Here is a 17,297-nt window from a genome sequence, read left to right on the forward strand (position 1 = left end):
AGGCAAATTCTGATTCTAGTGATGTTGTGGTCTCATTTGGTCAGAGGCCTTTCAAGGTAGCACAGGTACATAGACAACATACCCTACTAAATTTGTAGAAAGTTTTTTAAGGTCTTTCTAACAAAGATAAATATGTTATTGTAAGAAAGTTAACATTAGGGAATTATGGGAAACAGCCGACAGTCGAATTTTTAGAAAGCCCTCCAGCCAGTATTCTCTTTCACGTGATACGAGACATGTTGAATGGTCTGAAGTCCAGACCAGTCACCGCGCACCGGTGAAAAAACCCCTGATTACTCCAGTTTTAAAGCTCACTTATGTATCCCGGAGTTTGTAAAAGGACTCGTTTTCAACTATGCTCCTGACACATGTTGAATGGTCTGAAGTCCAGACCAGTCACCGCGCACCGGTGGCTCAGTTGGTTGAGCACCGGGCTGCCACGCGGGAGGTCGTGAGTTCGACTATGACTGGACCAACACTAAGGGTCTCAATTAAATAACTGAGGAGAAAGTGCTGCCTTAGTAATTACACCCGTAAATGGTTAGACTTCCAAGTCTTCTCGGATAAGGACTATAAACCGTAGGCCCCGTCTCACATATATCTTTTATGTTGTTCATAACTTCCCTGTGGGACTTAAAAAGAACCCACACACTATTCGAGAAGAGTAGAGAATAAAGTTCCCGGTGTTGTCGCTGTCCTTTGTAAATGTGTGTTCTCTCCAGCAGAAGTGGCCGGATTGGCAGTGATGCCTCAAAAAGGCTGGTGGTGTATGAGGCCACCTAAGCAGAAAACGCCACAAGTCAAAAGGGACTTTGCCGAGTGTTGGAGCATCTAGATGTAGAGTCTTTCGCGTAAAAAAAATTTTGCCCAACAAATTGAACTTCCCCCAACTGTGTGGCTTCATAGCTCAACTGGTGCATGGCACACGGTGAACAGGTAAATGAAATGAATGTATATTTGAAGTACGGGTTATAGACGAATGGGTCTTTCACGTAAACATGTAAGAACAACAAATTGAACTGCTCCCAGCTGTGTGGCTTCATAGCTGAGTTGGTAAAGCATTGCACCGGCATCGCCGGGAAGAGGTCATGGGTTCGAATCCTGTTGGAGCCACCTGAACATGCAGGTAAATCGTAGACAAAAAATTATTATATTGTTTGGTTGTTTGGTCGTTTTTTTTTTTTTTTCATTTCGTTACTTCGTTTTGTCAATTTGCCGTCCGATTCTGGACGTGCGTTGTTTCGTCGTCCAGTTTCGTCGGTCTAATTCGTTACTTCGCCTTGTCTTTTCGTTTCATCGTTTCGCTTTGTTTATTACCTTGCTTCGTTTTGCCATTTCGTCGTTTCGGTTCGTCGCACCGTATTTTCACCGCGCAAGACTGGGAACTAGAAAGACATTCATACTCTTTGCGAACAGTAAGGGGGTCAAAGTGGGTACTTGTACCTCCCACGTCTCCGGCAGAGATCAGGTGAAAGTGTCCCGAGAACAAGTGCTCTACAAGGTCTTATCATTTGATGTAGTCTTTCTTCTCATGCGCTTCACTCTTGGCCCGAGTGTTGACCTGACTGAGGTTTACATACACAGCTCAGTGCTCATCTTACTGAGCAGACAAATCAACCAGAAATACACACCTGTCTCTCCCTTACTTGATCCACTGGCACTTAATGCAGACACCCGGCGTGCTACCTGCTTCTCGCCTTCTTGAATAAGCTCTGATGAAAACGAACAGGGATAGAAATAAGCATACAGGCAAAATCATGGAATGTTAGACAACTTGCTTCCTACACAAATTTATCCCGACCCCGGCAGCCCCTTTCGCATTCGAGACAGTGTCCTCGACAACCCATGAAGGCCAAAAAACTGAAACCCTTAGCCCCAAACCTTCTACGCATCCGTCAATATAATCAATGCTCTTTATCAGGCCTCAGTTGCTCAAAAGGTGGATAACTCCACCGGATATATCACTATCCAGCAGACAAAGACAAGCGAAACCACTTGAGTTATTTTACCCAGTGGAAAGTGATTTATCGAGTGGATAGCGCTATCCACCCTTCGAATAACTGGGGCCTGGCATTTAAAGAGAGACTCGCGATGCACACCGATCTATCAACCGCGAGATAGCAGCCAGCAAACTAAACGCGAGTGTGCATGAGTTATCCGCTTTAAATAAACCTCTTAGAAAAAGAGGACTTTAAACCGCTGGAAAGCACATTTGCTACCAAATTGGTTCGACTCTTTTTAGAACTAACGTTTGTATTGCAAAATGATTTTAGAATCGCTTACTTTCCCTTTCAAATTTCTCGGGCGCTGCCATGATGAATAAGTGTGACGTACATTGTAGAAGGATTGCCTTATTGTCATTACAAAAAAGCTGTTTGTGTCAGAAAAACTACTCCTCCTACAATACCACTTAAAGCAAACAGGTACCAGGGTTGTTTAACGTGTTCAGAGCCCAGGCAATTCAACTTTGCTCAACAGATTGAGAAAAGGGTTAGTTTCATCATTGTCGTTACAATGGTAATAATCTCCATGGCTGCAATAGGGAAGAGAAGAAATTACTTTACCAGGGGCTGCAGCCATGAATGTCAAATTAGCCATCTGAGAAAGAGCATTTGTTAATCCAAACTGAGTAACTTCACCAAGATCTTGCAGTGATGAATCATCTGAGTCACTTTCCTGCTCCAAGGGCAAAGAACCATGGATGTCCTGTAAGACAATAGAGGATTGTTGGACATTTTCAGCGAAAAACTTTGTAATTGCTACTTAAGACTGAGATATATTGAACTATAACGGTTTGGCGGAGGGTTGAGGGACCTGGAAAAAACCCGCTTTCTCCTAAGAGGAACACAGAATTATGACTTACAGATTACTAGTTTGGATTCTCGGAAAGTTTGAAGAAAAGCTCCCCCAAAAACCTGTCCACCAACACTCGGTCGTCTGTCGGCCAACCGTTGACCGCGAGTCAAAAATATGATTCGTTAAAGGGTCGGGCAACAGTCGGTTGGGCGAGCTCTTCTTGAAAAATTACCAGTTGCTTAACGACTTGGCTAGAGAGGACTAGTAAGGCTAGGCGGTTGCTTAGGTACGGGTGACAATTATTGTATCATTCTTGCTGATGCAGATCTTCATGTGGGTGTCGTGATGAACGCGTTAAAAAGGCCGTTATATTTCCTTTATCTTGTGCTTAGGTCAAAAAACACATTACCTTCGAAAGGACCTTGGAGCACAATACGTGCAGCAGAATGATCCACAATCACTAACTTTAAATTTTTGAGAGAGCTGCATCGGGGAGAAAATGAAGTCAAAGACTCACTAGTTTAAGAATGCAACTGACTATTTTCCAAATGCCATAATGAAATCCGTTTTGGGGGGTTCTTTACATAAAAACAATACGCTATTTACTTTTGGGACTGTATCATGCTTCAGTAAACTGAATATCCATTGTTTTAATGCAAATAACCCCCAAAGTAAACGGTATTATGGGATTTGCGAAAATAGCGAATGGGGGTGAGTCGCGGTGGGGCCGTGGGGGCTCGTTCGCGTCCCTTTTGACGGTTGGAAATGGAGCGAGCTGATTGGTGCATCCAAATTTTTGCGGGAAATTCAAACGTACGCTAGGCGGGAAATTCAAAATTCTAACAATGACGTCACAGACACGTGACCTCTCTTTCCGCGGACCCTCAGGAAACTGGTTGGGGTGTTTTGCGTGCCATGTTGGGAAAAAAGACAACGGTCAGGAAATTCAAACAATGACGTCACATCCCTCGAGAGAGGGATTGCGTGACAGAGACCCAGCCCCCTCACGGTCAGAAAAAAAAAACCCCAGAGAAAAATTTGAAATCCAACAGGTTTTAATGTACAAGAAAAAAAAAACAACAACAACAACAACGGTACTATTTGTCCAAGAAGAAGAAAAAGGCACAAAATGTCACACTATGTACAAGAATGTTCCTTAGTGGCGTGGCAGGCCCACGAAGGGATCCAGAACGCAGTCCTCCCACCCGTCACGCCAAAAAGACGGTGCACCGCACACGCACCCTAGTTTATTATTACGAGGGCTGATTTGGATGTGGCCGGCCAATGAGAGGATCCAGAACACAATCATCCCACCAGTCACATCCGAGTAGAATCTCCTTAAAGTCACCTCAGTTCCGTAATGTTACGCACACCCCGTAACTTTACAGGTTAAAACTCTAGGAGTTCTCCGAAGGACATGTCCTTGGAACAGGACGTGTCCGCCAAAGAACTCAGCAGCCGCACAAGATCCAACACGGTCTTCATGGTCAAATTGCACTGCCGCGCAAGCCAGATCCAAATCCGGACCAGGGGCCCGTTTCTCGAAAGTCCCGAAACTTTACGGGCCATTTTCGGGTGACACAGTTCCCTTTGTATGTCAAGAATGGAGAGGATTTAAGTCGTCAAACTTCAGAGTCATTTTTCTTTTTGTTACCTTAAAAACATGTTAAAAGATCGGCTTTCCAAAACAAGCGGTTGGCAGTTTCACAAACGGCTTTTTGGGCCCGAAAAGTTTTCGGGACTTTCAAGAAACGGGCCACAGGGACCTGTTTCTCCATGATGGCTTGCAACCTCAGCGATGCGAAGATATACAGGAAAATAGGCCCGAAAACTAGGGCCCGTTTCTCATGGGTCCCAAAACTTTACGGGTTATTTTCGGGGGTGTCACAATTCCTTTTGTATCTCAAGAATGGAGAGGATTTGAGTAGTCAAATTTCAAAGTCATTTTTCTTTTTTTTACCTTGAAAACATGTTAAAAGATCGCCTTTCCAAAACAAGTTGTTGGCAGTTTCACAAATGGCTTTTTGGGCCCGAAACGTTTTTGGGACTTTCGAGAAACAGACGAACCACCACCTCTCGAATGGCGTTTTGGATGCACTGGTCACGCTCCCAGGACGCTTGACGCTGTTCACGGTCTGCATCCCTCGCGCCTGAGAACGAGCATGATTCGCTCACAAGCGTCGCAATACTACGACGGGTTTTTCATCCTCCTCTGGCACTGCTGGTGGCCACTGTTGTGCGAGACGTGTGGATCGTCGTGCAGGTTCGGGGCGGGTGCTACCAGGTCGTTTAGTTCCGCTACCACGTCGGAAGCGATGGATGATGACCCTGTGGGAGAGGCACGAAGCAATAGCTTGTCTAGCCTATCGGCGGCGTCAGATAGATGCGAGGACAAACACTGGGATGCGGGAGGAACCAGGTGGTTCAGAGGCGCCAAGCCTTCTCTCACGTAGGGAGGCGTAGGAGTTTTGTTCGCCTGGTAATAGGCGCTGTCTCGCTCCCGAATTCGCTCCCGGTTTGCCTCCCAATCCTTCACTTGACGTTGTTGTTGTTGTCCGCTTTGATCTTGAACAGTAAGTTTTGGTGCACAAAGCACAAGCACACACCTGGTTCCCGCTGTAAATAAAGAGATAACAATGACCACGTGAATGAAAAAAAAAAGATAAATGCATTTAATGAGAGAAAAAGAAATAAAAAACGAGTTCATAAGAGAAAAAAAACCCACCTGAACTGGAACTTGAGCCTTCTCGGTTCGTTAGACGAGCGCGAGCTTTGGTCAAGAGATCCTTAGCAGTTTCGAACACCGGCAAGCTTCCACTTGGCACCAGAAGATGGTGTTGTGCCTGAAGTTTGTGACAACATTTTGTCGCCTTATCATATCGGCGACGGTACTCATTGAGTTGGGGTCGATGTCCGGCTACATAGAGTTTCTTTGACTCTTGGATCTCCGCTTGATGTCTTTCGCGGTATCGTTTCTTTTGTGCTAGAACTTTATTGTGGTTGGCTTGCTTCCATGCACGAACACGTTCAAGAACTTTTTGCTTCTTTTGTTGTCTTTTACTAGCGCCCATGTTGAAAAAAAAAAGAGACTCTCAACAGAAATATCTTTGAGGAATGATTAAAAAAATTTTCCTTTCCCGCCAGAAAAAAACACGGGTTGCCTAATGCAACGTTGCCACGCCATTTCCTGCCAAGAAAAAATGGTCCGAACACTCCTGTCCCCGAGGTTGTCCTGTACATGTATCGTATCAGATCACCGTACAGTACCTAAAAAATTGGATGGCTCAAACTGCAAGACATGAGATGCTCAATCTCATGGTTGCCAGTTCGAGATGAATTATTGGACTATCTTTAAAAAAAATTTTTTTCCTAGGCATGGACATTTTGTTTCTTCTGTTTTCAACCAATTTGATGTGTTCATCTACGAAGAATTAGTCTTGAATCGTGAGTAAAGGCCCCTCACAAGCAAGGTCAAGGCAAAGGTATTTATGTGGTTCGTTTGTTCAAACAAAATGGTGTTTTACGGCAAAAAGGGTGGGAAACATACCAGGAAAACCATTTCAAGCCATTTTAGAACAGCCGTTGGAACATAACATCGAGAAATGGAGGTCCATGATGTACATAAATATTTGTATACAAGTTGTTTTTTTGTGAGCATGTGCTGTGTTAAATGCCACTTCGCCCCACTTTTAATTTCGAGTTGAACAACGCACTAAATTATCAAATTAAAGCTCTTATGAATGAAAATGTCATCATTGGGACCTAAAAGGTCAGAAAGATGGGTTTACAAAGTTCTGGAAAAAGTCACGAAGGATTCTTTTTTGCCAAATGCGAAAAAAATAGTGAAGGTCATCCACAATCTCCCAAGGGAAGAAAAAAAAGAAAGAACCGAAAAAAAAAAAACAAACATGCTAGCTTAACATAGGCACAAGTTGTAATGTTTCTTTCATCACATATATTTACAAGATTTTACATTCTCCATAACAATTTTACCGAAAGATTTGTTAAAAATTCTCTGAAAATTCACTGAGGATTCTCTTTTAGCCAAACGTGTTGATGATCCAAGCCATCCGCAACCTCCTCAGGAAGAAAAAAAGAACCAAAAAGAAAAAAAGATTATGCAAACTAAACATAAACAAAAGTTGTAATATTTACAAGATTAACAATGTCCAATATTTACACTCTACCTCAATCGAGGCAGGAACAAAAGATCTGGTGGCAATGGTTGCAGCAATGCTCATCCGGCCAGTGATGGTGGCGGTGATTCCCCACGCAGTGATACCGCTCACATTGACTGCAGCAAAACTGCCCGGGAGGGCGGGCTGGTGGCCGGGATGACTGCATACGCAAACCATGTACAGATGGCTAGTCTTTCTGCAATCAAACAACGGAATCGTATTTAGTCACAGGGCCACATTCATATCGTGAGTGAGTCGCAACAAAAAAACTAACCAATCTCCTTGACAAGGGATACCATCTTATCCCAGTGCTCCATCTTCGCTTTCATGTTCAAGATGATTTCCTGCAGCTTGGTTGGTTTTTGGGTCTCTTGGACTGGAGTGCCCTATCTTATACCGATCACCCTGCCTCATTTTCAACCACAATTCCCACGAAGGGACTGGGGCAGGACTGCCTCAAAACGCCATGCAGCTTTAAGAGCCCCTATCTACCCTAAATTCAGAGGATTGTGAGGACCATGTTTTTCAAGCAGACGAAAAAATTGAGTCCTACTTTTTAAAAACAGACACATATAGGTCAATAACAAAGAAATCACACATGAATGTCAAATAAAACAAAGTTCAATAAGAAAATGAGTGTTTTACATATGTTCGGAAAAAAATCGAAAGTGTCTATAGTGTGGCTTGGTACTGGGAAGTGCCGGGAGTAGAGAGGTGCTGGGCTTCCAAGCTGCAGTGCTAGAAATCATTGGGTCCGTTCATGATTCATGTAATGGGTATCGTGATCCAATCCCCTTTGACCACGCATTCATTGCACGAAATGATAACATTCCACTTGGGGACAGTGGTGATGTAGCGGATCTTGATGATGACCACAGGAACACACGGAACTCAGACAAGGGAGATCATCACATTCCGGGCAACCCAAGGGTTCCAAATCGGTGTGAGGAATCCCCCAGCTGGTCAACCATCGTCGTTCAATCAAAACCCCCTTTGAAAGCGACTAAAGGCTTGTGTTGTTAGTAGAGGAGATGGGCATCTGTTTTTAACTCACAGGTCAGATGGTACGAACTATGTGGGTAGTTTGGGAGCCCGTGGACGTGTGTTGTGCAGTGATAAGCCGTTCTTCGATCTTTAGGCGCGATATCGGGCCAAAGCAAGGAAGGTTTCTAATCAATCGATCCCCTGTGTTGACCTGTCCAATCGCACCAACCAAGTTCCCTGGGAAGAAATTGGTCTCCCAAACAAAATCCTTCTAGGTCGATCACTAGGCATACTTTATCAAGAAGGTGGGTCCTCTTTGTCAATGGAGTCAGTCTTCTTCGTTGTCGCACTGGAGTCGGAGAGAGACCTTCAAATTGTCGGCCATCGGAAGAGGTAGCGACACTCATGGCAATTCCGATCGGGTTCCCACGTTTCTACAGCTTCGAGGGGCAACTAATCCTTTTCGTATAGGCAACACACACAACAAGCGATCTAGCAGGACATCCAAGCATCGATAGCACACTACCAACCTCACATCATTCTTTTGTAGTCTGATTGTCTTTGTATTGGAGTGGGACGTTGAGACTGTCCTCTTTCTGGAGGAGGTAGCGAATGAACTGACACTGGCGACAATTTTGATGGAGAACCCAAGTCGTCAGGTCGATGAGGTCTGTTTCCTCGTCTTTATCTTCATTGAAGCCCTCACACAAGAGAGCGTCCAGCATCAAGTCTATACGTCTACAGCACCTCTCCGAGCTCATTTATGAAACGTGTGACCGTGAAGCATGCAGCGACAACGCGAGGTTGCCGTTTGGGGTATACTGATTTAAAGGACGCAAAACTCATGAAATGAATTGTTATGCTGCATTCTTCGAACAGATTAGCATTCCGTTTTTCATGAAGAGATTAACTCTGTTAACGACTTCGACGCGTTTAGGTGATTAATACTGGGCAATAATTTTGAAGTTCTTTATTTGCTTTTGTAGCAATACTGCTGGTTTACGGTTTATTTGTGGATGTTCTGCAACGTGGGGTGGAAAATGCGGGCCGTTGTTTTTACATTTTTTGGGCGTATGTGTTTTAATGAGTGCTGGTGTGGAAGGGGTTTTTTTCAACGTAACTCTTAGAATTCGTACATGATAGAGTAAGGTAGTAGAATTTTAAGTCTGACTTTCCAAATTAAATTAAAGATAGAACCGCAAGTCATTAGGATACGGTGTTGGTGCTGGGGACTTTGTTAAGCTGAAAGCAACTAAAAATGCTGCTATAATCGTCACTTTGCTCTTAGATAGGAAGTAATGGTTTTGCAAATATCATTGCTTCTGTGTGAAAGATGGAGTTGTTGGGAAAGAATTTGTTAGTCATGGGGATTGCCAGTAAATGTGTTTGTTTTAAAAAAGTTATTACACAATGGGAAGAAGAAGGATAAAAATCCTGTTTGCCAGCAAATATTTCCTTTATGCCGCCTTTTCCCCTATAATGTATAAGCACAACCCAATAATGCTGCCTTGCCTGAGCTGTTTACTGAGCAAAAATGGAACCAATCAACAATTGGAGTAAATGGCTACGGGAAAAGTCCCATAGCCCCATTTATTAAAAAAAAATACTGTTCAATAAAATCCTAGATAAAAAGTTTGACCCAGTAAAGGTGAGGGCACTGAAAACGCCAAAGCATGTGATACCATTTTTGGGATGCTTTTAGGAAGCTTGCGGCGATTTTCGCTACGCTTGGATGTTTTGAGGAAGCGTACGGCGATTTCGCCACGCTTTAAGAACGAAGTATTCCGCATTTCGGAGCGATATTACTGTCAATCATTATCCCTGTTTCTGAACAGCATGTTGTCTGGGTGTTAATTCCGCTACGAACGAACGAACCATTCACCATTTTTGGATGTTTTTAGGAAGCTTGCTGCGATTTTAGCTACGCTTGGATGTTTTGAGGAAGTGTACGGCGATTTCGGCACGCTTTGAGAACGAAGCATACAATATATTTGAGCAGCACAGCCTCCTTTGTTCACCGAAGTTTTTCTTTCTCTCACCACTTGACACTTCCATCGCTACGCTTTAAGAACGAGGCATTCAACATTTCGGAGCGCTATTACAGTCAGTCATTATTTCTGTTTCTGAACAGCATGTTAATATTCAGCAGGAGAGTTTTGGGCTTTCAGACCTTTAAACTCGTGTTTTGCGTATATAATAAGCTGCATTTAGACGCTGAAATCTTAAGCTAGTAAGTAAATGACGTCAAATTTCCCTAGATCCAACCTTCTGAGGTCCAATCGGTTTTGAACGTAAGTAATGGCGGACCGTGAAATCCAAAACTGAGAGGCACCCAACGATAATCTTTGGTGAGATATGTGTTCAGGAGAGTCAAACTGTTCTGAGAATTTTGGTTTTACGTTACAAACAGCTATAGATTTCTTTACTAAAACGTCACCTAAAAGATTCGGCAACAAGGGAAAAGTATTCCCTTACATTTTCGGAAAGGATATTTTTGCAATTTTTGTCACTTAAAAATGTCTCCTAGCAGTTTTGGATGAGCAAATGGTTCCCTGGAAGGTAACATTCAGCTAGCAATTTCTGAAATGAGGATTTTGCTCCGTAAAATTTTCAGACACTTCAATGAAATTCTTCTTGGTGATAATTTGCTTGTTACGTGCCCTTGAAAACTTACATTCATTACAATGTACAGTCAAGAAAACGAATAAAAACCAAAGCTCAAATTTTGCCAGTACGGTGATAAGCAAACACACTTTCAAAATCTGAAGAAAGAAGGAAGTAATTTTTTTTATCATAGTAGCAAATAATGATACAGAGTGTGGTTTCTTTGAACTTCACCCGAACGTCACAAGCTGTATTTGAAAATGTCATAATAAAGCAGGGGCACCCAACGGGAATATAGTTCAAAACAACTTAAACATAGCATTGTCAAACGTAATTTAGTATTTAAACGGTAGATACAAGCATATTTTTATCCCCTAAAAACTTTTTATCTGTTCGGATTTTCTAGCTGAAAGTCTAGTGATCCGAAAATTATGAGGATTAAACTTACCTTTCCGAAATTTTCAGCCGGAAAAAAGCCTCCCGAAAATTCTAGCTGACCTTTTTAGGGTAAAAATCCGTTAAAAACGGGCAATTATACCATGTTTTAGATGTTCGAAAATCCTAGGACAAGCAGGCAAGCAAGAAATTTTACAACAAATGTTCCGAAAATTCTAGATCTCAAATCGTCTTCCGAACAGATATTTTCCGAAAATTGACGTTGGGTGCCCCTGATAAAGGTACTCTCCTCATTTATTTTGAGACCCAACAACCTCTTTGCCTTTTCTTTGATGTAATATCACTTGCCTCTTCAGAATACAAAACTGTTTATAAAAGAAGACTGAAAAATCTCAATTCTTAAACTCTTGAATTTTTTAAAATTAACCACGTTGTTGACCAAGATATTCCTTAAAAGAATGACACCAACTCACCTTTTCTTGCAATAGTCTTTTCAAATAATGGATTCTTTTCGTTCTTGTGGTGAATTGAGAGTACTCAGAATAAAGTTGACTCAATCTGAAGAAATAACAGTTGAAGAGAACATGCCAGAGTAGATAACTCAGCCATCCTTGACGCCGTTTAGGTGACATCACTGCTGTCACCACCTTAGCGACATACTACGCTAAAACGCACATCCATTGGACATGACGTACATGTACGCAACAAGGTTTAAAATGCAGGGTAACAACATTTTGAGGTTATGTTCAGGGAATGACAATGAACAGACTTTGAAAAAAGGCCGACAATACTAATTACACTTAAAACAAACTGACGTTTGGAAGGTAACAGTACCAAAGATGCACTTACAAATTGCCGGTTTTCTTCATGATGAAGAGGAAATTATCAACAGGGAAATCGTTTGGCCTACAATTCAAAGAATGAATGCATCCTTGGCCAACACATAAAATTAACTTGCAAGCTTGCTGGCATGAACAAAAATGAAACTGTGATCGATGGTGTGGACAAACATCATTCCTTAATTTAAGTTTGAGAACTCTATGGTATAAACTGTTTAAATTGTATATTTTTAGATTTGCTTACCCATCTTTGTTGTACAGGAAATAATTATTTCAGAGTACTTGTTTGATTCCATGAATCTAACCTTCCACCCCTTCCCACAGTAGTTGGAGTGGAAACTTAAAAGGGTGTTTTGTTACATGTATGTAAAATGAGTAGCTTTATTAATCTGCCAAAAATATTTGTCTCCGACACAATACCTTGTGAGTTTAGGCTGAAGGTGAGGTCGTGACTTGGTGTCGACTGGTGTAAAATGCATCTTTAATGCTAGAAAAACAACAACAATTTAATGATCACGAATTTATTACTCTTGCTTTACAAATCAAAAGGGCTTGTTATAATAATTCTAATGGCACATCCTTTCAAAATGGCAGGCGCGGATCCAGGGGAGGTGAAATGGGTGAATTTTCACTCCCCTTTTTCTGAGCCCCCCTTCTTGCACAGACCTCAAACACCTCAACCAAGCTTTGGTTCTATTACATTATTACAAAAATTCACCTCCCATTTCAAAATCCTGGATCCGCGCCTGAATGGCTACTACGATTCTTAATTAAAACTTAATCAGATGAGGAAAATTTTGCCGGTTTCTCAGAAAATCACCAGATTCATACTACAGTGTACTAAAATTTACTTTCTTCAAGTCAGTATAACAATTATCCAATATTATTAATATTATACCTGCAGTCTTGTCACGGGGAAAGTACACATAAATTATGAAGTTTTGTTCTCCCAACAGTCTCTAGACTCAAGAGAAAACAAAACTACAGGAAAGGGCAACTGCTGAAAGGAAAGTCATTAAGTGCTTTGTCTCAAACCAACTGAGTACTGAATTCTCTTTCAAACCAGCAGTAATTGAACCAATGGAATACACCTCAACTTGGCCAGGGACCCACAACCACTTAGCAGCCAATGACAGTAAGCTTTACAGCCATGAAAATGGGAGCTGTATGAGAGCTATTTTATTATGGTTGGATACAACCATAAAGCTCATAAAGTGCATGACAGATCAACTTACTAAAATATGGACTGATTTGTGGCTCCAAATCAGTGATCTTCTCTTTAAAAGGAATGATATTTGGGTGTGAAACCCTCTTTGGAGCAAAGACAACTCTGCAACAACCAAGAAGTAGGAAAAAGCATCAGCAGGGGATAACTTTCTTACTGAAGAGGAAACATCCATGTACTACCTAACCCTGGCTTATCTTACAATTATTATTTTTCTTGCTGGCTGAGCTTGCCAAAGAGGCAAGAAATTAAGTTTTCCCACTCTGGATGGAGCGTCTGGTAAGAGGCAGGGTGTCAGTTTTCAAGTTCAGTCAAATGATTCAGTTTTTGTGTATTGCCATTAGACAATAAGTACCGCAGCTTTCCCATCCTCCCGCCCCTCGGCCCGTCTGAAATGGTTTCTTTCTTTTGTTTGACAGATTGTAGTGAGGTCATTTCTTTGTTTTCTCTGTGAGCTGGACTTTGTGCCTTGATAGTCCATTTCTGTCAATTCTGGTGATGGTTAGTAGTCCTGTTAATAAAGTGCCATTGCATTGTTCTGTGGCAGACAAATGGCAATCAGTGTGTGAAAATGTGAATTAACAAGTTACTACAAAGATGTACAGGACTTTGAAGTAAAATGTCTATTCCCCGCAGGCATTAAAAATATCCATCCATTCATTAAATTTTAAACTCAATGACAATACATGTAATTTAATTTGAATGTTTGTGTCTCATCAAGGACAAGAACGTTTTGATTCAAATCGCATACAATGTCATTATCCTTTTGTAATTTGCACTTAAATGATTATTTTCATGACTCCTAACCCTTCAGCATTCCTTTCGCATAAAAGAGAGCAGAGGTTCTCATGTCCCATTTCTAATCAAATGGTCAATAATACACTACATGCAGTGACTTTATATCAATAAAACCTCCTCTTCGTTAATATGCAGTGTTTAATCAGATATAAAGTCACTGCATGTGACATACACTGTAGCTTGTTTTTCTCGTATGCTGCTTGTTTTTTTAACTGCATAACTACCTGACATGATCAAGACAGGATATTTAATTCAATAGAATCAAAATACTTTTGACAATATAACAGGGATTGACTGTTTGAACACCAGTAAGTGGAAATGGTAAAAAAGCTACCAGTGGACAGTGGAATGGGTTTGAACTGGACGTTTCTGTCCAAGCGCTTCTCAGTTCACGTTCCCAAACCTGATTATCAATCAACACAACTACACTGCATTAACAGTGGTAAGGTGTTTTTCTGCAGAAACTAGTCTAGATACACTACCCTGAACTGCTGCCTGAGGAGAGTGAGGAAAGTTCCAAGTGTGGAAATGCACTTTGCTTCAGATAATATCTAGGAGGTTGATGACTTTCAAGCTTAAAAAACAAACAAGCCAAAAAGAAAAATGCCTAACTATGAGAGATTTTGAAATGAAATTATGAAATTGTGCACATGGGTGCATAGTCCTGATAAGGACTGTTGTTGTTGGTATTGGTTACATCTAAGACTGCAAGTCCAGATTAATATCACCTGTGTACATGTACATGTACATGTACACTGTCACTGGAACATACAAATGCAGTTGACCATGCCATATTAAAGAACTCAGTAGGTAGCAAGTAAATCCTTCCTCTTGTTGTTGTCTTACAACATTACTCGCTCATCCTTTGTTGACAAGAGACTACACGTACATATACATGTACATTAAGACGCAATATTTTGCAGTAGAACTTGTTTGGGCCCTTTGATCAGGTTGCAGTCAATAAACAATGATTATTCTGTAATAAAGGCCACTGAACTTGAATTTGCTAAGTTGTTTTTGGTTCAAACTCATGGGTGCCACCTTTACACACATTAGTGCGATGTACACATAATTATTACAATTATTGTATAAACTTACACAAACAAAAGTGATGCATACATGTGGTTAAGTAAACTGAGTTTTTTAGAACACATAACTACATGTAGATGAAAACGGAGGAGCCAATTTAGACTTAGACTACCATAGGTCTTTTATTCACTGTCCAAAGTCTGTCGTGTAATAATATTCTACTATTTGTCAGGTCAGATGTCAATCAAGCTGAGAAGTGTTTTTGACCTGTGATACATGCATTTCTTAAATGGAGCACTGCTAAATATAAGCATACAATATGCCATCCTCAATCTAAAAACCAACCATAACAATTAATGTACTGTATTTCACATTCACTTTGAAATTATTTTGGGTAAATGCTTCAAATTCTTGCATCTCAATGTCCTTAAAGAACTTGGTGAAATTTGACAATGGTCGAATCTTCTTGCCAAAAATCACCTTTTAGTCTTTAAATGTTCAGTTCTTACCTAACTCTCTTTAAAAGTATTAATGGTGCTATAGGTACAATGTCTAATACCTGATCACACAAACCATAACCATATGAACCATATGCAAAGGCGAGCTCCAGTTGTATATCACCAGCATACTGTCATAAAAAAATAATGATTAACTCAGTAACAAGGCATAAAAGTATTCCAGATTTAACCAGCTGAGCACTCAAGATTCAGAAATCAATGTTAATAAAAATTCTCTAAACCAGGTCAAACAATACCCATTAATAAATAAACAACTTTAACAGCTACAAAAACAAATGCCGCTGATCCTGAGTTTAAAATTATGTTTAACTTATAGGAAGTGCTACATTTCTGTTCAATCAGTCACATCTCATCAAATGAGAAATGGCTTTGTTTATAACAGGCAATTTTTGAAGCAAATGTCATATGATCCAGTTCTCAAATAATAATGCAAATTCAATAAAACCAGGGAGGACATGCCTGACCCTGCTTGACTGTAGCTTTGTATCCTATGTGCAATTTAATGTATATGCATTCAAATACAACAGTTTTTGTAATTGAGTCGAATCCACTTGAAGCTGTTTAAAGCACTTTTCTGCCTGCTCATCTTTTCATAGTGGCCAGGGAAAATTTTACAGAACTAAATTTAGAGCTGAATCTCTAAGATGCCTAAAATTATTATACCTTTTGCTACCCGTGTAAGTAGAACAATGAATTTTAAAGAGAAAAAAAATAAGTCAACAGTATAGCAGAAGATAATGTGGCAAGGTTTACTGGATCACAGGATCTAAATGTAATACTTGCCTGCTTTTTCCTGTTATGTAACTCAAATGTCTCCATAGACCACTGTTTCTGAAAGGTAAACAAAATTTTGTATTAATTAATGAACAGGCAAGTCTGACCAATGGATTGGCACACAGGTAATAATTATACAGTATTAAATTCTTCTCCAGTCGACACCGGTAATAGTTATTTCAACCCCATCATACATTTGTAAATAGCATATTTGTAGCTTCCTAGCAGTCGAGTTCTTGACACTGCATGTATTTGTTTGTTTACTTGTGCTTGGAATGATAACTTGCAGTACCACAAGCAAGCAAGTTGAGCATGCTTTACATAATTATTAACTATACCCTTGCTTGTCATAAAGCTCACACAGGAAGTAAAAGCATAATTGCGAGAATACACTGTAACAATTATTGATTTTTTACCGGTGAAAAAATCATCATCATCATCAATCCAATTTTGATCCGGGTTTATCCCCATAAACGGGGATGGCCGGATGTACCCCACTCTCCATCTTGCTCGATTCATGGCGTCCTTTTTCTCCAAACCAACGCTCTTGCTCTCCTTCTCCACTTGCATCTTCCACGTCTTTTTTCGTTGTCCTCGCTTCCTCTTGCCCTTCACTACCAACTCCAACGCTTTTCTCAGAACATGCCCATCATCGCTCCTCAACACATGCCCGGACCATCTCACTCCATTTGCCTTTGCCATCTGAACCACTGTTTCCTTCAATCCCAACATCTCCATCAGGTCCTCTGTCCTCTTTTTACACCACACATTGCTCTCTCAGTCCTTCTCAAAATTGCTATCTCATTTTCCCTCAGACACCATGTCTCACTCCCATATAACATCGCTACTCTTACACAACTCCAATAAACCATTCCTTTCACCTTTAACGAGAACTTTTTTGAGTTCTACAACTCTCCACATTCCCTGAACTTCACCCAGCCAATTGTTGCTGTCACAGCTGCCTCGCAGCCACCGCTTGCATCCACCCTATCCACCAAATAACAGAACCCTCTTACCGTTTCCACCTCTTCACACAACTCCTTCACCGGTTCCACCAATCCATCAGCTTGCTTCTTGCATCTTCCACACACAAAATCCCTCCCCAACCTTGAGGTCACCCTCTAAACAGATTTGAAAGAAAAAAAGACGACAAAGT

At 41.0% G+C, this 17,297-nt stretch overlaps 1 protein-coding gene across 3 annotated transcripts in view; it reads right to left on the reverse strand.

Moving 5' to 3' along the window:
* The window catches only part of LOC137967473 (cation channel sperm-associated targeting subunit tau-like), a 30,889-nt gene that overhangs the window by 1,414 nt on the left and 12,178 nt on the right, over positions 1 to 17,297 (reverse strand). The window contains exons 5-13 of one of the 3 annotated variants that reach the window (XM_068813988.1): positions 16,151 to 16,198; positions 15,409 to 15,477; positions 14,303 to 14,394; positions 13,033 to 13,127; positions 12,218 to 12,284; positions 11,808 to 11,864; positions 11,432 to 11,516; positions 2,565 to 2,706; positions 1,632 to 1,712 (exon numbers count right to left, since the gene is read on the reverse strand). In XM_068813988.1, the coding sequence (XP_068670089.1) occupies positions 1,632 to 1,712; positions 2,565 to 2,706; positions 11,432 to 11,516; positions 11,808 to 11,864; positions 12,218 to 12,284; positions 13,033 to 13,127; positions 14,303 to 14,394; positions 15,409 to 15,477; positions 16,151 to 16,198 (736 nt within the window). Of the gene's footprint in view, positions 1 to 1,629; positions 1,713 to 2,564; positions 2,707 to 11,431; positions 11,517 to 11,807; positions 11,865 to 12,217; positions 12,285 to 13,032; positions 13,128 to 14,302; positions 14,395 to 15,408; positions 15,478 to 16,150; positions 16,199 to 17,297 lie in introns of all 3 variants that reach the window. The other 2 variants (XM_068813987.1, XM_068813989.1) reach the window with 2 other exon arrangements.

The sequence above is a fragment of the Montipora foliosa genome, chromosome 8 (assembly GCF_036669935.1).
Source record: "Montipora foliosa isolate CH-2021 chromosome 8, ASM3666993v2, whole genome shotgun sequence".
NCBI classification, from domain to species: Eukaryota; Metazoa; Cnidaria; class Anthozoa; order Scleractinia; family Acroporidae; genus Montipora; species Montipora foliosa.